Source organism: Miniopterus natalensis, chromosome 9 (genome assembly GCF_054644295.1).
Source record: "Miniopterus natalensis isolate mMinNat1 chromosome 9, mMinNat1.hap1, whole genome shotgun sequence".
NCBI lineage: Eukaryota > Metazoa > Chordata > Mammalia > Chiroptera > Miniopteridae > Miniopterus > Miniopterus natalensis.
Genome location: NC_142089.1, coordinates 17,083,532 through 17,106,999, shown reverse-complemented (window position 1 = coordinate 17,106,999; position 23,468 = coordinate 17,083,532). Strand labels below are relative to the sequence as shown.

The following is a 23,468-nucleotide window of genomic DNA, read 5'->3' as shown; positions in this document are numbered from 1 at the left end:
TGCAAACTGGAAACAGTTCAGGATGCATACGAAAATGTAAACAGAACAAAAGCCACCATGAACACTGGGTCTGAGCCATGTACCCAAGGTCTAGAAGGAGTTAGTTAACAAAGCCAAATAAAAATGGAATTTTCAAAATAAAAATAAATCTGCCAAGAGATGGTGGATTTGGGATTATAGAGAAGTGGATGAATGGGGCTTAGCAGGCCGTTGGTTGAGGGAGTTGAGAGAGGAGAAAGGGTCCCAAGAATCTAAAAATCGAAGAGTTTTCAACTCCTTCACCACTGGTCTGTATCCTTTTTAGCAAGAGGAAGCATTGGGAGTGGAGCAGGTGATTATGCACCACCTCCCATTAAATCATGTAGAAAATGGAGTTCCACAGTATTACACATGTGTGCACACATGTAGGGTCAGCTCTTTTGTCCTGAAAAGGAGAGGTGCAAAGTTTAAGTGGCTGGACTCATCAGCCAGCCAGTCCCAGGGACAGCTACGAAAAGCCAGGGGGCTGAATTCCAAATACTAATGACAAAAACATTAGCCATGCACACAGTCCTCACTGCAACCCAAATGAAAGTATAGCATTGCTTTTTTTTTTTTAAATAGATGAGTTTGCCCGGCTGGGCGTGGCTCAGCGGTTAAACGTCGACCTAGGATCCAGGCGATCAGGGTTCGATTCCTGGTCAAGGCACATGCCCGGGTTGCAGGCTGCAGCTGATCAATGACTCTCTCATCATTGATGTTTCTATCTCTCTCCCTCTCCATTCCTCTCTCTGAAATCAATAAAGATATATTTAAAAAAAAACCAAAAAACATAAATAAAACAGATGAGTTTAGGGAGGTTAGGCAGATGTCTGGGTCACAGCTCAGAATTCAAGCCAAGGACTATTGTTAATAAATTTCCCTCATAGGCTTTGGGTAAGAATGCCGTAGTGGATACGGGTCTGTGTCCTGTGTGGGGTGTAGGAGTGGTTTCTAGAGCTACTTGGCTCTTCCTTGTTGTGAGGACACAGCTGAAGAGACAACCCGTTGTCTTCGTGGGGATGTCAGTCAAGAGAGTGTACAGGGTGTTGGAGATGCAAGCGCCAGCGTGGATGGGGGCAGCCGCGGACCGTCACTGTCTGTGCCAAAGGGTAGATGGTGCAGCAAATGGTTGTGAACACACTGTGCCGTGCTGTAGCTGACGGATGTAGAGAACTCCAGGAGCTCACAGAGAGGAAAGGTGGCTCCCGAGAGGCAGGCAGCGCCTGTGTGGTTGTCCGCGTGGATGTCCCGGGGAGCGGAGAGCGGGGAATGCCGGGAGATGCGCCGAGCTGGCCTCGGAGGGGGTGAAGGACAAGCTGGTGCAGGAGGCAGTGCCGGGGGAGCAGTGCGGAGAAAGGATTTCTGGAGGAGCCAGGCAGTCGGGCTCGAATACCTGTGCTGTTTCTTATTAGCCATTTGGCTTTGAATGAGTGACTTCATCTTGTTCATCAGTAAAATGGAGACAATCACACCTCCCTTAGGAGGCTTAAGTGAACAAACCTGGCTCATGTGAGTCATTTTTATTGTCATTAGTAGCTTTCTGTGATCCTTGGTGAACTGGAGGACAGGGTCAGGTGGTGAGCTTAGGATCCATGGTGCCCTGAAACTCCCCCTCTCAGGAGGGCTGAGCTGCCAGGTGTGGGGCCAGAAGGGCTGAAAGTGTGCCTGGGGTGGGGTGGGGTGGACTGTGATTGTCAGGATGTACTTTCCTGGGAGTGGTCCCTGTGGTTCAGTCTCCAAAGCCCTCATGTGCTCCATCAGTCCTCAGGAATAGAGCTCTAGATTCAGGTGCTTTAGCTGGACCAGCGAAAGGCTTTGCTGTGGCTGTGTGTTCCCAGTGCCTGGGGGCACACTGGGAGTCTGCCCAACTCTGTTTTCAGGCCGGAGTGACACAAACTGTGCTTCCTCCCCAGATCCGGCCCCACATCGCGACTCTTCGCAAGTACACCTATGGCAAGCACATCCTGGCCAAGCTGGAGAAGTACTACATGAAGAATGGGGTCGACTTAGGGCCCATCTGTGGCCCCCCCAATGGCATTATCTGAGGCCGTGTCAGCCCTGTCCCCTCATTCCCACCGACCTCACTGGCCCACTGGTGAATACAACCAGCAACCAGAAACATTCTAGTATAGAATCTGAAATGGGAAATGGTTGCACCAGGGTTACCCTCTCCAAAAAAGGAATCAAATCCACTAGTGGAAAAGCCTTTGTAAATTTGTTTAATTTTATTACGCATAACATGTACTAATTATTTTTTTTAATTGACTAATTGCCCTGTTGTTTTACTGGTGTATAGGATACTTGTACATAGGTAACCAATGTACATGGGAGGCCACATATTTTGTTCAATGTTGTATCTATATTCCAACGTGTGGAAACTTTCAGGGTGGTTGGTTTAACAAAAAAAGTTTAAAAATACAGAAAAAAGGTTTTTAACTCATTTGCCTTGCTGGCAAGTTTTGCAAATAGCTCTTCCCCACCTCCTCATTTTAGTAAAAAACAAAAACAAACAAAAAAACCTGAGAAGTTTGAATTTTAGTTAAATGACCCCAAACTGGCATTTAACACTGTTTATAAAATATAAATATATATATATATATAAAATGAAAATTGTTTCAGAGTTGCTAAAGCTTCATTTTATGACATTAAGTTTATGAAACGTCTAAAAATTGCCTTTTTTGGAGACTATTATGCTGACGAAGATGGTGTAGTCTGTTTGTGATGAGGAGACGTGAGCTCCCAGAATGTCTTTCAAGGCCGGGCGGGTGTAATTGTTTACTGCCTGTTGGATTTTTTCTTTTAACATTGAAAGGCAAAATCTTGATTATTTAGCATGAGAAAAAAAAAAATCCAACTCTGCTTTTGGTCTTGCTTCTATAAATATATAGTGTATACTTGGTGTAGACTTTGCATATATACAAATTTGTAGTATTTTCTTGTTTTGATGTCTAATCTGTATCTATAATGTACCCTAGTAGTCGAACATACTTTTGATTGTACAATTGTACATTTGTATACCTGTAATGTAAATGTGGAGAAGTTTGAATCAACATAAACACGTTTTTTGGTAAGAAAAGAGAATTAGCCAGCCCTGTGCATTCAGTGTATATTCACACCTTTTATGGTCGTAGCATATAGTGTTGTATATTGTAAATTGTAATTTCAACCAGAAGTAAATTTTTTCTTTTGAAGGAATAAATGTTCTTTATACAGCCTAGTTATATGTTTAAAAAGAAAAAAATAGCTTGGTTTTATTTGTCACCTAGTCAGACTGTAGCGAGATCCTTTCTAAATGTTATTCAAGATGATTCAGTTCACAGTAGTGTTTTTTTAATCCTAAAAAGTAATGTTTTGCTTATTTTGTGACAGTCAAAAGGACGTGCAAAGTTCAGCCCCGCCCCAGCTTTCCTTACAATCAGAGCCCTCTCACCTTGTAAAGTGTGAACCGCCCTTCCTTTTTGTACAGAAGATGAACTGTATTTTGCATTTTGTCTACTTGTAAGTGAATGTAACATACTGTCAAATTTCCTTGTTTGAATATAGAATTGTAACACTACACGGTGTACATTTCCAGAGCCTTGTGTATATTTCCAATGAACTTTTTTGCAAGCACACTTGTAACCATATGTGTATAATTAACAAACCTGTGTATGCTTATGCCTGGGCAACTATTTTTTGTAACTCTTGTGTAGATTGTCTCTAAACAATGTGTGATCTTTATTTTGAAAAATACAGAACTTTGGAATCTGAGTTTGTGCTTTAACTTTTTTCTCCAATATAGTGCCCCAGGACATCCCTTTCTTTGTTTGTGCCTCTTTCTTTCTGCCTGTTTTGTTGGGTGGGGCAGGGCGGGGTGGGAGGGGGGAGGGAATTGAGATAGGGACAGGGATAGGGTGTCAGACTGGTTCTTCAGCCCAGTTTGACCCAAAGGTGTTGGGTTTAGCCTGCCCAGTGCTTTCAGAATCAAGGTTGTCCACATTAATCCAGGTTTCCAGCTTCTGTTGAACAATCAGAATATTTGCCTCCCTGGCCTAGAGTCTGTCCACCAGTCACTGGGAGCACCGCCAGCGAGCCTGTGCCCTGTGGTTTGCTCTGTTCTCCGGATGGTCATCACTGCCTCTTGCCGGCCTCAGCATTTAGGAGCCCTGGTCTAGATTAGAATGCAGTCAGTCGCAAATGTCACTCAGCTGAGTGAAGTGTTGGGGCACCTGATTTCCTGAGGCTGGGCTGTAGGCGTCTGGGTGGCTGCCAAGTCTGTCCGGGCCTCTCCTCCTGAGCCCCTTCCCTCTGGGCTGCTCCTGCCCTCACCCTGCTCACTGCGCCCACATGCTGGGACGTGCCCCAGCTGCCCCAGTGTCCTAGCTTGCTCACCTTATCCTCCAGTTGGTGACATCTTCCATTTTTTAGTACAGAGGACTGTCACTTATGCCTGAGAATGCCCACCTGCTCTTCTTTACTGCCTCTTCTCTGGAGCTGCTTTGGCAAAAAATGCCACTGAAACAATGGTCTGTGTTGGCAACTACAGGGTCAGGGAGGCCAAGGGGAGCCACACGACCTCCTGTCTGGAAGTAGAACCTTGGGGTGGTTGCTGAATGTAACTTTGTGTGGTCCCCTCCCAAGGGTAGGGGATGGTCACTAGCAGGCCTTGAGGTCCCAGGAATGAAGGGGGAAAGGACGCTGAGAGATGTAGGCTTCGAGTCAGGTTCTCCCCAACCTTATGATGAGGGGGCTGTGGGCCCACCAGGGAACGTGCTGGGACATTGCATACTGTGGCCCTGGAATTGGACTGGGTTCAAATGCGTCTCACCACTTAACTGTGCGCTTAGCTGTACCCTCATCTTCAACCACAGTCCTTGCTGGAAACGGATTGAGGGTGAAAATATATGCCAGCTGGTTCTCACATCATGTCATGGAAAGTTACGGCTCCTAAAGAACGGTTTTACTAGGCCCTGGCAGAGGCAGTGGGCAGAGTAGGGGGGCTCGGGTGTCTTTCCCATTTGCTTACCGTCTGTGGTCTTGGGAGAGCCCGTCTGAGCGGCTTCCTCCTCTGTGAGTTGGACTAATGCCTCCTAGAGCTGTGGAGGGTAGAATTGGTAGTAAATGTCAGGTGCCTGGCGCATAGTAGGCACTCAAATGTTGGTTTTCTTTTCCATCCGGACTGTTTATACCTTACACTCGGGCTTTTATCTCAAGACTTAGCATTTAATGAAATGTTTCGTTTTTGTGGCTTTTTTTTAGTGGTAAACAAAGCTTAGAAATACGATCACCCTCTCACCCCCTCTTATTTCAAGTCAGCGCCTTGGAAGCCTGGGGAGGCTTTTCAGTTGGACAAATACAGGGTTTAATTTCAACTTCCTTTTATTACCTGGGTCATCTTTTTGAGGCCAAGTTTCCTTCTCTGTGAAATGAGGGAAATAAATAATAGTGCCTTTGCCAGAGTCGGGTTGAGAGGACGGAACTGTGTAGCTGAGCGCAGTCCCCGGCACACTGGTGTAGTAAACGAGGGGCGCTTGCCGTCTCTCACCTTCAGCGTCGCCCACCCGGCGGCTCCGCACAGGTTTTGGTGAACAGAACGATCCCGTCACTCGTCCCGAACTGACTGTGCCAGGCACCAAAAGATAAGGGTTTTACGTATTCTTTTTAAAAATTTAAATTTATTGTTTCCCATCAGCATTTATCCCCCCACCCGCTCCCACCCCCGCCGTCACCACACTGTCGTCCGTGTCCATTTCTTCTTTTTTCTGTGGTTCTTTTCTGCTCTCCCAGCCACCCGCCCCCACCCCCGCGCATATTTTATTCTTCACAACATCCTGCAAAAAAAATGTGGTTATTTATCCCCACCTTCAGGCCAGCCCTGGGCCCGCGCCTTCTCCCCTTGGCAGGCCCGAGTTTCCCGAGAGGCTGAGCTCGGCCGGGCGTCCGCTTCCTCATTTGACTGCCCCGCCGCCAGGCCATCCCAGGGACACGTGGATGGGGCTGCCACCAGCATCTGGGAACCTGCATTCTTGGTCTCCCTTGCAGAGTTCCCGCAGGATAGACTCCTCACAGTTTATAAACAGCCCTTTTCCTGATCACAGCGCTTTATGGGGCACACGGGCATCTGCGAGGCCTCACCACGACCTGACGGAGCGAGGGAGCCCGCAGGCTGTCAGGCCGCTAACCAAGCAAGGATTTTCTCTGGAGGGTCCTGACTCCAAGTCCAGGGCTCTGTCCATGTCGTCTCACTCATGCCCCCGTGCATCAGCCCCAGGGAACTGTCCTCTCCTTTCGGAGCGGGTTTCCGGAGATGTGTGAGGCACTGAGAGCGAAGCATTTAGGGGACGAAACCTGTGACTTCGTGTCGTTACCAGCGGTGGCCACAGGAGGGTGCTGCTGCCTATAGAAAGCTTTATGCACAGAGGCCTAAGGACTCCGGCGCCGGGTCAGGGCGGGGGGATGGCTTCCCCAGAGACCAGAGGTCTGGCATCTGCCCTAAGACTAAGCTTCCCCCCCCCCCCAGCTGCCCCTGGGCACAGGGCGAGGCCCTCACTCTGGCTTGGGATTGGCAGGGTCTGGTCACCGACCTGGCTCATAGGCCCTAGCTTTGCCTTTGACTTTGTCACCTCGGGCAAATCACTGACTTCTCAGTTTCCTCAACTGTCACCTGGTGTGAGGTCAGATGGTTGGGGTGAGGACAGCCCCACGCCTCTGTTAATGTGACCTGAGTCCTAGGTGCCTCTTTCTGGGGCCACGTCGCTAGTCTGGTGCTACATTCCTAGTTTATGCACCAAGCTTTCAAAGAACTAACCCCCCCCCAATCTTTTTATGACTGATAGCTGCCTAGCTTCAAATCCCAGCCCCATCGGCCCTATGCGACCTTTGCAGGTCATTTGCCCTCTTACTGCTCCCTTTCCTCATCTGGAAAATGGGGACAATAATAGTTCTGTTTCACAGGGTACATTGGAAGCCCTTGGCACAAGGCTGGGCACATAGTAAGCCCAAAATAGGAGTTGTTATTAATTATTATTACCTCACATTTTCCCCTGCTAAGTTGGGGCCCTTAGAATTTTTACTAGTGTGACTGTTTATCCTGCCAACTGGGATACTTTTAAGCACGAAAGCGGATGCGCTAAATCATTACCACATGTGGAGTGCGCCCTCCAAGGGCCCGCCTCCTGGTGTTCTCACCCTCGCGTATGTGAAGAGGGGCCGCCTGGAAACAATCGGATCTTGCGAGAAGGGTTGAGCGTGACATCTGAGACCAGGCCACACAAGACACTGTCGCTCCAGCTTGCTCTCTCTAGGATCACTTGGTCACTCCAGGACGCATGGCGAGGCCCACGTGGGGAGGAACCGAGGCCTCCTGCCTTAGCCAGTATGAACTGGCCAGTCACGCTTTCGCTCTTGGAAGCAGCTCGGCCCACTCCCAGCCTTCGGTGGCTGCCAGCCTGGCTGACATCCTGACTCCAGCCTCATGAGACACCCCCTCCGGCCCAACCAGAGCCCCCAGCTCAGCTGCTCCCCGACTCCTGACCCGCAGCAGCCGGGGGAAGCACTCAGTGTTCACTGTGGCTTTAAGCTGCTGTGTTTGGGGTCACCTGTTACCCAATAATAGATAACAAATACCCCGCACAGAACCTCGGGCAGCCCGGGCCAGTTCCGGGGAAATCGGAAGGCCCGTTTCCCGTTTCTTCTTTGAGGCACATGCTGCCCTACTCTGTGCTGACCTGGGAGAGCCTGTTTCTGCCCATGCCCACCCTGCCCCCACCAGCTGCCCCTTGCCAGGATTCTGGGAAATTCTGGGTGTTCCTCAGAGCCCAGGGTGGAGGCAGACCTTTGGGTGGGGCTGCACCAGGGCCTCCCAGGAGGCCGTAGCCACCCTCAGCCTCCTGTTGCCTTGACCCACCCCTCAGGCCTGGAGCGCCCCGAGCAGGGAATGATTGGCAAATGGTGCCAGTTGGATTGTGACTGGGTCTTGCCCTGAGCTGGGTGCTGCCCTGTGTCACCTTGTTCACCTCCCTGAAACCCTGGAAGGGGGGACCAGTCTCTCACTCTAACTTCAGTGGGAGAAACGGGCCCCAGGTCACTGGCCAAGAAGTGGCAGGCACAGGCTGTGACCCCAGAGTCCCCAGGCCTGTCCTCAGAGCCGTGCTAGCAGAGTCCCTCCTGGATGCTGTCCTCAGCCAGGCCCTGTCCCAGGGCCACCTGCGTGGTGCTGGGAATTACGTTTGGCCTCCTAGGTCTGATTCATTTACAGAGGAGGAGACTGAGGCCCAGGGTGAGGGCAGTGACCTGCTCAGGGTCACCCAAGTAGAGAGGGGCAGAGGAGGGACTGTCCCATGTGAATGTACCTTATCTCCCGCTCTGAGATGCCAGCCCCCTGGGTGCCAAGGCCCAGAGCAGGGGCCCAGCAACTACAGGGCGAGGTTTGAATGCTAGCCTCTACAAGTCTCAAAAATCCCAAAACCCACATGACACATTAAATATCTCGATGACAGCTCTGCTCCCTCAGATTCCATGGCCTCAGGGACTAGATTTCCTGGACGCCTCGCCGGTCACTCTCCTGTGCCCCCTTCTTTGCTTGTCACCAGCTGGGGCGCTCTAGCCCCAGCATGAGGTGAGAAAAGAAAAATATTTTTAGAGGCAATTTTTTTCTTCCAGGAAAATGACTCCAAATGTGCAATTTATTCCCAGGAATGGGGAGCGTGTTAGTGGACCGGCTCCTGCTACAGCAAAGCCCCCCCCCCCATTCCTCTCTCTCTCTCTCTCCCCCCCCCCACTCTCCCCCTCACCATTCTGCCCTCCCCTCCCCCCCCTCCCCATCCCTGCTGCCCCTCCCTCTCTCCCGTCCCACTCCCCACACAATCATTTCCTAGCCCTGTGACCTTGAACTGGCCAGAATGGGCAGGCCTGAGGAAGGGCTGGAATGAAGGCCTTGGCTGTGGGGTAGGTCCTACCCCAAGTTTTCCCAAACAATAGAGCAATTGGTCTAGAAGAAGGGGGTGGGTGAGAGAAAGGCCCCAGGGCAGGAGTGAAGCGGCCCACATTCTGCCATATACTGTGTGACCTTGCACCAGTCTCTTTCCCGTTTTGGGCCTCAGTTTTCTCACTTATGAAATGGGCAGATGGAGTGGGTGGAGCGTGGAGAGCAGCACAGTGCCCCACATACCTGCCATCGGAACCTCCAGCTGGAGCTCAAGACCTCAGTGTGACCCCTTCGGAGCATCCGCTCTCCAGGCTTGCCTGCCACGGCTTAGTGAGATGTCACCACCACCGAGAAGTCTTGCTGGATTCTCTCTGAGACACCCAAACCCTCAGAGCGGTGTTAACTCCACCCAGCCCGGCCTGCCCCCCACCCCTTCCTCCCCACCCTCTCTCCCCCTCCCCAGGACTCTGCTGCTCTCAGGTGATGGTCTAATAAGCTGGGCTGTGGGCAAATTACAGTAAAACTAATGAGGCTTAAGCTTTAGGGCCCCTCACCTGCATAGCGCCCCTGTCCAAGGCCTTGCTCCTAGTTGGAATTTGTGATCCCCTCAAGTTGTATAACTTCAGGGCCCCACAGAGTTGGGACCCGCTCCTATTTTCATTCACACCCAGCCTGCGGCTCCAGAGCCCTCCTTTCCCCTCTTCCCTGATCCCTCACCCGCCACCTGGCCTGGCACCGGAGCAGACCTGACCTAGGCCAAGGTCTCTGCATCTCTGCAGCCTCTCCCTCCCTCTGTCAAGGCCAGGCCAGCCTTGCTCTGTGCCCATAAGGTCACTCAGCTCAAGCAAAGTCTGACTTACTCCCTCCCCTCTCACCCACACCTGCCCCGAGGGGCCTCCAGGGAAACTTTTGGTCTCCACAGTTTGCAAACCTCCAGTTCACAAACCTGAGGCCTAGGCTCAAATTCTGACCTCATGCCTGGCAGCTCCGTGCCCTAGCACACAGGGGGGCTCAGGACTAGCCTGAGACTTGGCCCTGTGAGACCCTCAGGATGGGCAGGGGGCTCCGCACAGATGGAGGTCCCTACAGGTGGAGGTCAAGTCCTGGTCCTTTACAGGCTCAGGCCCTGGGGAGGCTCCCAGTAGCCCATCAGCTCACCCCTACTTGTTGGGGCAGCTGAGTCTCCCCAAGTTCCCTCTGTGGGCTCTCAATCAGCAGTCCTCTTGCCAAAATCGTATTTCGGTTCCTTCTTTTGGGGTCACTGACCTCAAGATGGCCTTCACTCAGACTTCCTCAGGAGCACACCCGGCTCTGGCCTCCACCCTGAGTCTTGGGCAAGCCTGGAAGTCCTGATGGAGAGGGCAGTGGGGGGAGCAGGGTGGATGGGGTGGGGGCTGGAGAGACAGGAACGCGTTTCCAAGGCTGGTGATTACTTTGAGTCAGAGGGCTGGTTAGAATCGAAAAGTCCCCCTGTGCCCACAGGTGGCACAGTGAGGCTGTGTAACCGAAGCAAGTCACCCAGCTTCTCAGAGCCCCAGTTTCCCCAACTATAAAACTGGACGAAGTAAAGAGCGATGTGTGCATTGTGCTCACCGTGGGCCAGCCTGGGAGGCAATCGTGCTTGTTCCCAAGCCCCTGGACTGCTGAGGGTGAGAGGGAGCAAGTCCCAGACAGCGCCCGGCGGGAGGGGGCCCTCAGCAGACCCTGGCTCTCAGGACTGCATGAGTTCCAAAGAGCCAGACCTCTGGGGGCAGGCAGAGTCAGGTAACTATTACTGAGCACCTACTGTGTGCCAGGCCTGGAGATGCAATTCTGCATGAGGGTCTCAGGGGTGGAGCTCAGAGATGCTGGCTGAGGCCTCCCCTTCCCCTTTGCCACCTTGTTAGAGCCAGGAGGCCCCGCCAGGGACAGAGAAAGGTCTGATGGGGTATGGGGTAGGAGGGGAGGCAAGGCTGCCAGCTTGTCCTGGGTTATCTGGGTTCCAGGCTCCGCAAAGGATGTCTGTGGGTTGGCTGAGTCCATGTGACAGTGTGAACCCCCTCAATGACTCTAGTTCATTCATCAGATGCTTCCTGACACACCTGGGACCTGGTGTTAGAGTGTAGCTGTTGAGTCTGGCTCAGGATCTCAGCTCTCACTCACCAGCTGTGTGACCTTGGGCAGGTCTCCTAACATCTCTGTGCCTTTTAAACTGGGGATAATGTCAGTGCGCACCTCATAGAGCAGTGCCTGCCAGACAGTAGAGACGAAAAAGAACAGGATGGGGAGTGCACGGATGGGGCTTGTCTAGGGTGCTAGGCAGGGGTGGGACCAGCCCTGCCCGAGGGAGTCAGGAAGGCTCCCCAGAGGCACCCAGTGGGCCAGGGGAGTCGTGCCCTCGGTGGTGACTGCAGGTGAAGGGAGACCCCGAGAGGCTGCCATGTGGCTTGAATGCACAAGTGGCAGTGCGGAAGGGTGACTGTGCATGCCCTGTGCTGGCCTGCAGGTGAGTGTGCACACCTGTGAACTCCAAGGGGCGCTCGAGCAGGGGGTGAGGGACTGAATGAGACTCTCAGGGGCCAGACCTGGTTTGGCTCTGGCTGTGACTAGTATTCTTGAGGAACAGCAGGTGGCGCTCCCGCCCAGCCCAGGGATCCCACACCCCACCTCTCAGGGTGTCGTCGAAGAGTGGCGGCTGCCCCCAGAAGTCTCAGGACTGGCAGGAACCTATCAAGATGGGCAGTGCTCACTGCTCACCTTGTGCATGGAGACTGTGCTAATGGCCTCCCCGAGAGCTAGTTTCTTGAACCTTGCATAGCTCCCAAGACAGTGATCACTACCTTTCAGAGTAGCCACTGCCATCTGTGACCAGCTCCAGCTATTCCAAAGTCCTTCCTTATACTGAGCCGACATTTGGCCTTAACTCTGCCCTTTGGAAGCTCCTTAGAACCAGTCCGTTCCCTGGGCCTATGGCAACTCCTCTGGGAGGTGATTATCCCTACATCCAGGTCCCTTACTTTATAAGCCTCACCCCAGCCACCTTTATTGAACCCCCAGGACAGTGGCAGGGAAGAGCTCATTTAATCTTCACAACCCGGCACCTGGCACAGGACCTGGCACAGGACCTGGCACACATAGGCGCTCAACTGGTATCTGGAGAAAGAGTGAGTGAATCCAGTGTGGTTGTTATTTCCATGTTACAGTTGGGAAACTGAGGCTCAGAGAGGTGGAGCTATTTGTCTACTGTCACACAGCTCATAACAGGAAGAACTGGGGTTTGAACCCAGGTATTTGCCCAATGCTGAGTCAAAGCTCTTTAGCTCCAAGCTGTGCTGTCTCAACCAGGACCAGCTTCCCACATACTGGGCCCGTCAGCCCCTCTCCACTCATCTGCCCATGGGTCAGAATTCCTACAGGAAGCTGGGAATGGGATTTCCAGAGGCTGGGACCACAAAATTCCTAAGGAATTTTAAATTTCAGAGTTGGAAAGTTTTCCTTCCTTCCTTCCTCTCCAGGATCTCTGCCAAAGGGTAGTTGGCCTGACCTTACATAGCCTTTAGGGATGTGGCTCTCACTCCCTCTCAGGGGACACCTCCTAATTCAGCTCCATTTGTCCTCTGGACCTCCTTTCAAGGGCCCTGTAGGACAAGTCCGGGTCCCCTGACACCCCGAAGTCTTAGCTGGTGCCCCAGAGTCTGTTCCTCTGGGCCCACCCTAGCACACTCCCCTTTTGGCTACACTCGTCCTGGTTTCAGTTCCCTTTTGCTCCAGGGAATTGTTCTAGATTCAGCTCAATTTAGTTCCTATTTCCTGATGGCTGGCCCCACACTGGGTACCAGGACACAGGGCTGAGGGCAGAGGCCTCCAGCCTGCCATCTTTAGTAATAACCTCCCCCTCCGGGCCTCAGTTTCCCATCATGGAAGTGAAGATACTCACCTCACCCATTTCATGGGGCTGCTGAGAGAATGAAATGAGATAACTCATGTAAAGCACTTGGTGCCACCCCTGGCATATGGTTAGGACTTAATAAATATTCACGCCTCCCAAAACACCTGGGTGGCCTGAGCTCTGGCAAATGGGCAACACATTCATTGATTCAGCAAATTTGCGTTGAGCACCCACTATGTGCCAGTCTCTGTGCTAGCACTGGGGACACAGCAGCAAAGAAGACTCCAAGCCCTGCCCTCCTGGAGCTTAGGTCCTAGCTGGCAATGGGAGACTCCAGTGAGTAAGCGCATAGTGTGCCCGGTGGGCATCAGGGCGTGGAGACAAAAGCAGGATGACCACTCAGGGTAAAAAGACCGCCACTCAGGGACACACTTCTTGCAGCGCCTGCACTGGAGGGGGTGGGGTGTCCCTTCTACGTGAGGAATCTGAGTCTCAGAGAGGTGGGGCCCCTTTCCCCAGGTCACACAGCCGGTGGGGAAGCAGCACCACTCCAGGTCTGCCCAGCGTTTCCTCTGCAGATCCAGCGACAGGGCCCAGAAGCCAACACCCAGGGGCACAGAGGGGAGACTGAGGCCCAGAGCGGGCTGCCCCTGATCTGAGGTCACCCTGCCCACCCGCGTCCTGGGGACAGCAATCCCAGTGGGCTCGGATGACCTGGCTTTGGGGTGGGTGGTGGGTCCTGGAAGAGCCCTGTGAACGGGGCGCTTGCGGGGAGGCTACTAATGACCACACGGATGCGACCCATCTGCTCAGAGCCTCGGAGGAGCCGGGCCCGTCCCCTGCCCCGCATTCCCACGCGGGACCCTCCCTCTCTCCCGACAGCGCGAGGGGGCGCCTTCCGAGGGGCCCCCGCTCTCCGGGCCGAGGCTCCGCGGGACAGGGTCCTCCCCCGGGTCGCACGGCAGCCGGGGGAGCGCGCGCCCCGCTGACCCCCCTGCGGCGGGGACGCGCTGCGCGAGGGCGCGGGGCGCTGGGGACCCGGCGCGAGGGCTCCGGGCGGGCGCGGGGCGGGGCGGGAGCCGGCGGGGGCGCGAGGGGCGGGCATGGCGGGCCGGGGGCGCGCTCGGCCCCGCCCCGCCCCTCCCCGCTCCGCCCGCGCTGGGGGCGGCCCGGCGGCGGCGCACGCTTCCTGCGGGCGCGGCGGCTGTGGGCGCGGAGCCGCGAGGCGGAGCCGGGCGGCCGAGCCGGGAGCCCCGAGCGAGCCGCGCGTCGGTGCAGCCGCCGGGCCGCGCCGCCGCCGAGCAGCCGCCCCGCGCGCCGCGCCTCGGGAACAAAGGCGCCCGCCGCCGCCGCCGCCATGAAGCCGGGGCCGCCGCGCCGCGCCGGGGCCGCCCGCGGGGCAGGCGCCGGGACCGGGGCCGCGGCCGGGCCCGGGGCCCGCGGGCTGTTGCCGCCGCTGCTGCTGCTGCTGCTGGCCGGGCGCGCCGCGGGGGTGAGTGACGCGCGCCCGCACCCCCTCGCCGTCCCCCGGCCCCTCCCCCACTGCGCCCCTCGCCCCTCCCCGTGGGCGCCCCTTGGGGTGACATCGGGGCGGGAAGACCACCCCCGCCGCCGGGCGCCTTCTGGGGGCTCCTTCCCCTTCCTTTCGGGACCCCTCCCCAGAGGGAGGCCCGGCGGGAGCCAGCGCTGCTCCCCTCCCCGGTGGCTCCGGGAATCCGCCTCCCCGCGCGCGCGGCCGGGTCCCCTGCTCCGGGGGAGGGGTGCGGGGAGGGCCTGACGGTGGCTGGGGGTCGCCGGGCGCGGGGCCAGGGCTGGGTGTGTCTTGGGTCTGGATAAACGTGGATTTTGCTCGTGGGTGTGCCCAGACCGCGGCCACTTTTAGGGCGTCGGGTCTGTTCCTCCTGCTGGGGAGGGTGTGCATTTGGTTCCCCCCAGGGTAGCCTTGATGAGGGCAGTGGGGCCCAGGGAAGGGGAGGGGTGGAGGGGGACTTGTGTGAAGGTGACCTGAGGGGACCGTGTGTGTCCACTTCAGTGAAGGGTGCTGGGACCTGTGGTGTGTGTGGGTGAGTGCCATCATGTCCTACCTGTGTGTCTGGTGGTGGGAGGGTGACCCGTTGTGCCTGGTGAGTACCAGGGACTGGGCTGTGTGCCTGCAGGGGTGAGTGCGTGGGTGAGACCTCTGTGGTGGGCGTGTGCTGGGACCCTTGGGAGTGTGTGCATGTGCCTGTGCACGCAGGTGCAGGGGTGAGTCTGCACACGGGGCATGTACCCCCGAGGGGGCCAGGTGTGTGAAGGTGGAGGTGAGTGCGAATGTGAGAGGTGACTCCTGAGTGTCCCTTTGAGTGACCATAGCAGCAGCAGCTGTGGGGTTGAGCTCTGTCTCAGCTCCAACAGGGGGAACAGGAGGAGGAGGGTATAGGGAAGAAGGGCCACCTCGGTCCTTTGAAGGACTCAGGTTCCAAGTGAGTCCCCTGTGGACACATGTCTGGGCTGGGAATGAGCTGGGGGTTCCCAGGCCCAATCTCCTTGGTTCATTCCAAGAACTTTGCCTGCTCCCCACTGAAATGGACCCAGACCTCTCAGGCCCCCCCCCCCCTCCCAACCCCTGCAAGGCTCCTTGAGGCCAGCCTGCAAAATACAAGGACAGGCAGGGGGGCAGAGGTTGCTTCGTGGATTTCTTGGACAGATGGGCTACTCACCCGCCTTCCTCACCTGGGGGCTTCGAGCTGAGAATAGGGGAGTATTGAATGCCAGGGGAAGTACCTGCATGGTAGCTGGATGCTTCAGCCCCGGTACTCCCCCGTGTAGGGTGCGGAGAAGAGGTCCCTGGGAGGGACAGAGACCCAGCCCTTCCTACAGCTGGGGCACTCTTAGCTACACTTCTGGAAGACCGTCTTGGAAATCACACAGCCTTGGGTTCAAATCCTGCTACTGCCTTGGCTCGTGGTCTGACCTTTGACAAATCATCTCACCTTTCAGAGCCTCTCTTTTCCCCTCTGTGAAAAGGGAATAATGACACCCTCCTCAAAGATTAAATGAGAAGATGTGTGTTTTCATACTCAGAAGAAGCTTAGTAAATGCTTTGTGTATAAATGAGTGAAAAGGGGCTCGGGGTAAAATGCTTTAGACTTGGAGGCCCAGCAGGAATCTCAAGTTGTGTGACCCTGGGCAAGTCACGTCCCTTGCTGAACAACTGTTCCTTATTCATAAACCAAGGCTACAAATTTATTGCCCAGGAGGTGGTGGAAGGAGTTGATTTGAGAGCACACCAGGTGATGGGCCCGGTGCTGTAGGGCTTCAGGGAGGCAGGGTGCCCCTGGATCTGAGGGCGAGGTAGAAGGTGTGGCTCAGACCCAGTGCTGTGTGGCAGAGAAAGCAAAACCTTGGGGCTCTGGGCCTTGAGGCCCACATGCCTGGACTTGACTTGAAGGAGAGGAGGGGTGAAGCTCCAGATGAAGGGGAGACGAGTTCCTCCCCAGGCCTCACACCTTCCCTGGAGTGGGCTGTGGAGGAGGGGCATCACCTCATCTGAGCTGGGAGGCAAAGGGTTAATGGGTGGTGTCCAGTTGCCAGGGATGCCTCACCGGAGGAAAAGGGTGATGCCTGCAGGAGAAGGGACTGAGTTAGACCAGAAGAGCCCCAACTGGGATGGCTCCAGGAGTGGCCTCCATGGCGGGGTCCTCTAAGGATATCACTGGGGTTGGGAAGTAGCTGGCTCAGTGGGACAAGAGGGCCCTAGGTCTGCCCACCAGCTTGAAAGGGAGTGCGTGTGTGTTTGGGGGAGCTTCCAGAGTGACCTCAGTGGGGATAGCAGCTCTCATGCTGCAGATGGTGAGTTGGTGTCTGTGTACGTGTGTACGTGTGCTTACGTGTGTGTGTGTGTGTGTGTGTGTGTGTGTGTGTGTGTGTCTCCTGGCATCTGCTTTGGTGAATCTTCTCTTCTGAGAGACCAGGTAACTATAACTCTGAGGGGACATCTGCCTTCAGGGCCACCAAATTTGAGCTTTGAAACATGTCCTTTTAGAAGTTCAGGGCTGGAAGCGATTTGAGGGGCCCCTGAGTCTTGTTTGAATACTCCCAGTGACGGGAGTTCACTACTTTGTGGCTGTGTGACCTTGGGAAATTTACTTAACCCCTCTGTGCCTTTGTTTCCACCTCCGTAAAATGGGGAGAATACGAGAATGAAAGGGGCTCGTATGTAAAGCTTTTAGCACAGTGCCTGGCACATGGCAAGCACTCAGCAAATGTTGTTTTCTTGTTCTTTACACGGTTGCCGCTCTGTGGCTGGGACTATGGTAGGGGTGGGCAGTGGAAGGTTGAGGGACCTTGGGGAGTGGAAATCAATTTGGAATTCTGTTGAAGCCCCACCCCCAGGCCTGGTGGTCCTACTCCTTCCCCACCCCCACCGTGTCAGTCATCCAGGAGCTCCCTACTCCTCTCCCCTCCAGCTACTCCAGTGGACTCTGAACGTTGGGTTGCCAGGGCAAGATTGTTCTCGCTGTAAAAATGAAAAGGTGGGGACCCCTGGGTTGTTCCAGGCCATGGCCCGACACAGGGACACCACAGGGGTCTGCTGCCTGTTAGCCCCCAAGGTGGCAGGGGCTCTGGGGACAGACACTTGCTGTGCAATTTTGGGTCAGGGATTTCTGTGTTTCAACTTGCTCATGTGTAACGTGGGGACAATAACGGTGCCAGCCTCGCAGAGATGTTGTGATGAGAAAATGAGCTTTTTGAGTAGACTGAGCACAGGCAGCCATGTAGGGAGCTCTCAGCAGATGGGGCCTTTCAGGAGAGAGCCTGGAGAGGTCAAGGAGGGCATCCGGAGGAGGAGGTTTGGAGCTAAGCTGTAAAAGTGGTCACCATGTGACATTGAGCAAGCTGTAGCTTGCCCTGGCCCTTGGCTTTCTTATCTGTCAACTGGGGACACATGCTTGACTTACAGGGCTGTACTGGGGTTACAGCATCCTCAGGACGTAGTTGGGGTTGGAACATGGTGCTGCCGGCTGTGAAGCCAGTGCGCTTTTTGTTCCCTCGTGTTGGGCTTTGGTGGGGGCTGAGCGCTGCTGGAGGAAGAGAGTTTAGCCTTTTGAAAATCAAGTGGCTCCTTCCACCTCCTGTATTGCGGCATTGGGTCCTTGCCCCTTCGTAGTACTGGGGCAGGGCAGCTCAGGGCTTGGGCTCTGGAAAATGCTAGAGCAGCAGGGGGTGGGTGAGGGGCATCCTGAGGGGTAGAAGGGAAGCATCTTCCCCCAGAGGCTAGGCCCTGTGAAGGCCTCCCTCCTGTCCCTGCCACTGGAGCTGGGACCTTCCCCCAAAGCTTCTGGGGGGAGAGGGATGGGTTGCTCTAGAAGGGGCTGCAGTAGGATTCCTGAGGCTGGAGCCGACCCGCTGAGGCAGCTGGGGATGGGAGGTGGGCAAGTCTTGTCTCCCCAGCCTGGCAGGGCCTGAAGGTTTGATTTGGGAGGTGGCCTCCACTCCTCCGAGGGCTTACTAATAGAACCAGCATTTATTTAATCCTCATTGTAATCTTCAGAGGTAGAAATGATTAGAACCCCCATTTTACAGAGGAGGAAACTTAGGCTTAGAGGTTAAATGATGACCTCAAGGTCACACAGCTGGAAAGTGGCAGAGCTGGACTGAGCTAGGGCCTGGCGGGCTGATAGAACTGGGCTATCAGTTCTGTGGCTGCCTTGTTCTTTGCTAAACCCCCAAGGCCAACTTTGTGTCCTGCCCAGAACTGAATGGTTTGAATGAATGAATGAGTGAATGTATGAAGGAGGGCAGGCAGGAAGAAAGCCAGGACTGTGAGTTTTGGAGCCCAAGCTGGGACTTTGTGTTCTCTCCTGTGAGGGTGGTTGGGGGGACAGAGTGAGGCTGGCAGAATCCTGGCATGTACCTGTGGGCTGGGGGGTACCAGGGGCCCGCGTGGGGCAAGTCTGTGGTCTGAGTGCTGAAACTGGGTTACCACATCAGGGTGGGACAGAGGCACTGTGGCTCTGGGCTGCAGCCCAGCTGCTTGGAGCCCTGTGATTTTGTGTCTGAGGGGGCAGGGTGGCCAGAGCCAGAAACTGTCCCAAGGCCCAGCCCCTTATTCCCACCCACCCCAACCCCCACCCCAGTAGGGTGCAGTGTCTGCGCTGGTCCTCTACCACCTGCCTTGGCTTGCTGTCCCCTCTAATGGTCCACCATATCCTGGGAATATCAGGCCAGTGCCTGGTAAATATTTGTTGACTGCCCCCCCCCCCCCCCCCCAGCTTCCCAAGATTGCAGGAGGCCGGTAGACTTCACTTCCGGCGCTCTCCCTCCGGATCCCTCCAGAGCAGGCCCTGGCCTGAGGGGTGGCCCCTCCCCTCCCCCACTGACCAGGCCTATTCTCAGCGCCAAACAGGAAGCCGTGATTACAGGGGGAGCCTGAGCAGCAATGGCTGAGGGCCCAGCTGGGGGATGGGAGTGGGGGCGGCCTGGACAAATGCTCTGGCCCCTTCCCTACCTGGCTGCTGAGGGTGGAGGGCACAGCTGGCTTTTTATACCAGGTGGAGAGGGTTCTACGACATCCTTGCCCTAGCTGGCTGAGGTCTCCGCCTTCTCCCCACCTCCCTCCGGGACCCCACCTCCAGGTGTCCAGGCCTTGGTGCTGTTTTGGGTTCCCCAAACCTAAAGGTGAAGCTTGAGGTAGTAGTAGGAGCAGGGACCCTACAGCCAGCCAGACCAGGTTGAAATCCTGGTTCTGCCCATTTCTTGCTCTGTGGTCTTGGCAAGTTCACTTAACCTCTCTGAGCCTCAGGCTCCTCTTCTTTAAAATGAGCTAAGAATACTTCTCTGCCTTAGAGCAAAGCGAAATAAGAAAGTGCTGACTTCTCCCATTTACCTGCTTCCATTTTTCTCTTTTCCTGTCCTTTTCTTGGTCTCACTTGAGGAATTGCTTTTGGAGGTGGGGATAAGGTTTTCCCTTGGAGAGTGTGGGCCCCAAGTTTGAATGATCACGATGATCCAGAGCAGAACCCTGGAGGTGGCGCCACCCTATGAGGGAGAACTTGGGCAGGTCTTGCCAGTGGAGCCGGCAGGATTAGTCCAGGTTAGAGGAAGCTCTTCCCAGACCCTCGTGGGGCTGAGTTCCCGGGGAATTTGGTTCCCGGGAGCTGTGGGTGCCTGCAGTCCAGTCTGGAGCTAGAGGAGTGGATTCGATGACTCTTTAGGTTATTCCAGTCCTGGACCCCAGAGAGACCTTGCTGTCCGCAGCATTAGCCCAAGACATGGGGACACCAGGTTCTTTTCATTTTCCTCCAGCTGGGAGCCGGGGGCTGTGTTCCGTTCATCACACCTGCCCTGGCTCTGAGCAGGTGACTGTTGATGTCTGCATGGGAGCTCAGAGGTGGAAGCTGGTCAGCCCCACAGCCTGCCTCTCACAGAGGGTCCCAAAGCCCGGAGATGGGCTGGGTCTTGCCCAAGGACTGGGCATGGTCCTGCGCCTTAGGTCGTCTCATTGAGCCTTCTGACCACGTGGAGGCTGGTGGTGGTCGCCTTACTTAGGAGAAGGCTTGGAGATGTTATGCCACCTGCCTGAGCTCACGTGGCCAGTACTGGTGGAGCGGGTGTCAGCCGCCCCTTCACCTAACCTGGACTCTGTCTGTCCTGTTGCTGACCTTGTCATCATACCCCCTTCGGGGCCAGTGTTCTAAGATGAGGGTGGGGCAAGGACAATGTGCTGATCAGGACCTGCATCCTGCTTCTGGAATGGGCCATGGGCTCACTTTACCTGGGGTCAGTCTCAGCCCTAAGGCCTCCTAGTGCTCCCTGTACCTCCTGCACCGCCAGCCAGGCCCCCCATCCATCCCGCCCCCCTTCCCACCCTGGTCGCCAGCCCAGACTTTAATAAGGGTAATTTAGAATCAATTGCCAGCGGGATCTGGGAAATCTAATTGCAGCAAACTGATTGCCAATTTGACTGTGGCCACCAGGCTGGCTCATTAGGCCAGTCTACTTCTCTGGGCTGGGGCTTGGGGGGGTTGTGTGAGGCCTGAGCAGGCAAGGCTCCTGGAGAGCTGGGGGGCTGTTATACAGGGAGCAAGGGAAGGACAGCCTTGCTCCTTGGGGTGTCTGGCAGAACCCACAAACTGCCACCCTCTCCAGGGCCCGCAGCTGGGGCATGGGCACCTGTGTCTGTCTCTACCCTTCACTTACCCACCACGTTTACTGCCACCTTCTCAGGGCCAGGCTGCTTTTGAGGGGAGGTGGGAATGTCTGCAGCTGAAGTCTGCCTGGTTCCTACCCTCAGGATGCTTACTCTCTGTGCTGGGGAAATAGGCACAGACGGTGACAGCAATGACGATGATAACGGCCAGTAAGAGTGCTTGCTGCGTACTGGTCACAGTTCTAAGTGGTTACCATGCACTCAGTTCTCACCCCATTTTATAGGTGGGGACCCAGAGGCCTGAGAAGTTAAGCAACCTGCCCAGGGTGAGGCAGTTGGCAGGCAGCTGCTGTCTGCGCTTCCCAGATGCCATGCTGTTTGGGAGCACCGGGCACCCAGGGGGCACTGGGCGCCCAGGGCACACGTGGCTGTGTGCATATGCATTGGGGTCTGGCTTTTGCTTCACTGAGTGGTCCATTCTGCAAACACTCTGAGCACCTGGCTGTATTCGGGCCTGGTGCTGGGAGCTGGGAGTGTGCAGGTTGTTGTGTGTGTGTCCTGCGTCTTGTCTGTGAGCCTGGCCGGAGTGGGGGAGGTGTTTGTGGTGGTTGTGCCTGCTTGAGATTTCAGGGGACGATTGAAGAGCAGCAGGGAGGGAAGCCTGGCCTTCTCAGTGACAGGTTTGAGTTCCAGCGCTGCTAAGGAGCAGTGTGAACTTGGGCATCGACTCCTTGCCTCTGCCCGGTGGGCTCTGGCCTCACTCACTAGGCTGCGTGGAGGGGTAGTGTTGGGAAAGGTTCCGCTGGTTCACTCGTCCGAAGCTAGTTAAAAGGAAGCCACTAGTTAAAAGGATAAGTTACTTTTATTTTACTTATTTCCATTGTTCTACTTTCCCAAAGATTTTATATCTCAGAAGTGAATCTGCTCCTGACTGGTCTAGTGACTGTGGATAGCTTTTCCCTTCTGAGTCTCTACTTCTCCATCTGTAAAGTGGGAAGATGGGAATGGGTGACCATTCCAGTCTTCACATTTGCCAAACTGTCAGAAAGACCTGAGGGCAGAGAAGGCGGGGCCTGACCCGAAGTGGCCCCTTTGGGAGGGGAGCGCAGGCCTGCTGGGCAGGGGGAGGATGGGAGGCCTGTTTCCTTCATGTGGCCTGTCTGTGGTTCCTCTTGGGCCAGGGCACACTGAGCACCACATCTTCCCAGCCTCTGGGACGTGATCAAATTGAGGCTGACGCGGGTAGGGGAGCACTGAGCCGTGAGTCTGTTTTCCTGCGTAGAGGAGGAGCACTGGGGAAGGAATCCACTCCCTGGGTCCTTATTCCTATTCCGCTGCTGACCGCCCTTAATCCCAGCTCTTAATCCTCAAATCTAGGGAGCCCGGGCCAGAGGGGCAGCTGGTTATCTGCCTCCTCAGCAGTGATTAAGGGGGTGCAGAGGGCCTCAGAGCTTTCTTTGTTTTCCCCCTGACCTCCAGGCACACTGCAGATTTCAGCACTGGGTCTCTCAGAGGTTTGGTTTTGTGTAATTCACCAAACCCTGGGCGCAGACACGCTGGGGAGGAGCGGGGGTGTGGTGGTGTGGCCCTGAGGAAAGTGACAGCCAGGGTCACAGAGGCCAGGCGAGGCAGCCCCTTCATTTAACCACCTCCCTGATGCACACCCTGAGTCCGAACCTTCAGCACGAGGCAGCCCGTGGACTCTGATCACTGGGAACCCTGTGTTTGGCCAGAGCATTTCTGAACCAAGAGGGAGGATGAGGCACAACCAGGAGATGCTGAATTGGGGGCCTTGAGTAGGGAGTGGGTGTCACTGGGAAAAGGTTGGGAAGGAGAAGCTTCCAGGAGGAGCGAGGCCTGAGCTGGGTATTGGAGGCACCAGTGCCTGCGTATTTGGAAGTACACAGGGACTGTCCTTGGTTTATAAGGAGTGGTGTGAGAAGTGGTGGAAACAGGATGGTTTGGGCGTCAGCCCCACATGGGCTCGGACTGCCACCTCCACTGTCCACTGGGTGGCCTTGGGCAGCTCACTGCACTCAGGTCCCCTCTGTAAAGCTGAATGGTGACTGCTTTACTGCTGGGTCATTGCAAGCATTCGGCTTACTTGGCCCAGGGTCCAGCACGTTGCAGTGCCCAGAGCTGGTGACCAGTTCTGATAATAAGGGGGCAGTGGAAATGAGAGGCCTCTGTCACCACAGAGGTGACAGCCACCACCCCATCCTTGTCCTGGGGTTTAGGGAAGACTACTGGCTTCCAGTAAGAGCTCCTTGCTGATGTCCAGCTCTGAGCCCCGCTTTTCCAGTCCAGGTGCTTCTCCCCATGGGCACTGTTTGCTCCAGTTTCTGGGTTGGACCTTTGGGGCTCATTCATCCAGGCCTCCCCGAGGCCCTGCTCTAGCTGGGGTGGGGTGGGCCCTGGTGTGATGGGGGCTGTGATGGTGGGAGCCCAGGGCTTCGGCCTCTGACCCTTCTTGCAGAGGGTCAGGTGATCAGTGGGCTGAGACCTGAGGGAGGGTTTCGTTGGGAAAGCCACGTTTAAATGAC

General features: G+C 55.5%; 2 protein-coding genes across 7 annotated transcripts in view; both read left to right on the top strand.

The window, feature by feature from the left end:
- The window catches only part of PUM1 (pumilio RNA binding family member 1), a 114,509-nt gene extending 110,738 nt beyond the window's left edge, over positions 1 to 3,771 (top strand). For all 6 annotated transcript variants that reach the window (XM_016217276.2, XM_016217250.2, XM_016217243.2 and 3 more), the window contains one exon: positions 1,935 to 3,771. In XM_016217276.2, coding sequence (XP_016072762.1) covers positions 1,935 to 2,066 — 132 coding nt within the window. In that variant the 3' untranslated portion in view covers positions 2,067 to 3,771. The remainder of the gene's footprint in view (positions 1 to 1,934) is intronic.
- A 10,380-nt stretch (positions 3,772 to 14,151) lies between these two features.
- The window catches only part of SDC3 (syndecan 3), a 31,593-nt gene continuing 22,276 nt past the window's right edge, over positions 14,152 to 23,468 (top strand). Inside the window, exon 1 of the mRNA XM_087820528.1 lies at positions 14,152 to 14,286. Within this exon, the coding sequence (XP_087676654.1) occupies positions 14,152 to 14,286 (135 nt within the window). The remainder of the gene's footprint in view (positions 14,287 to 23,468) is intronic.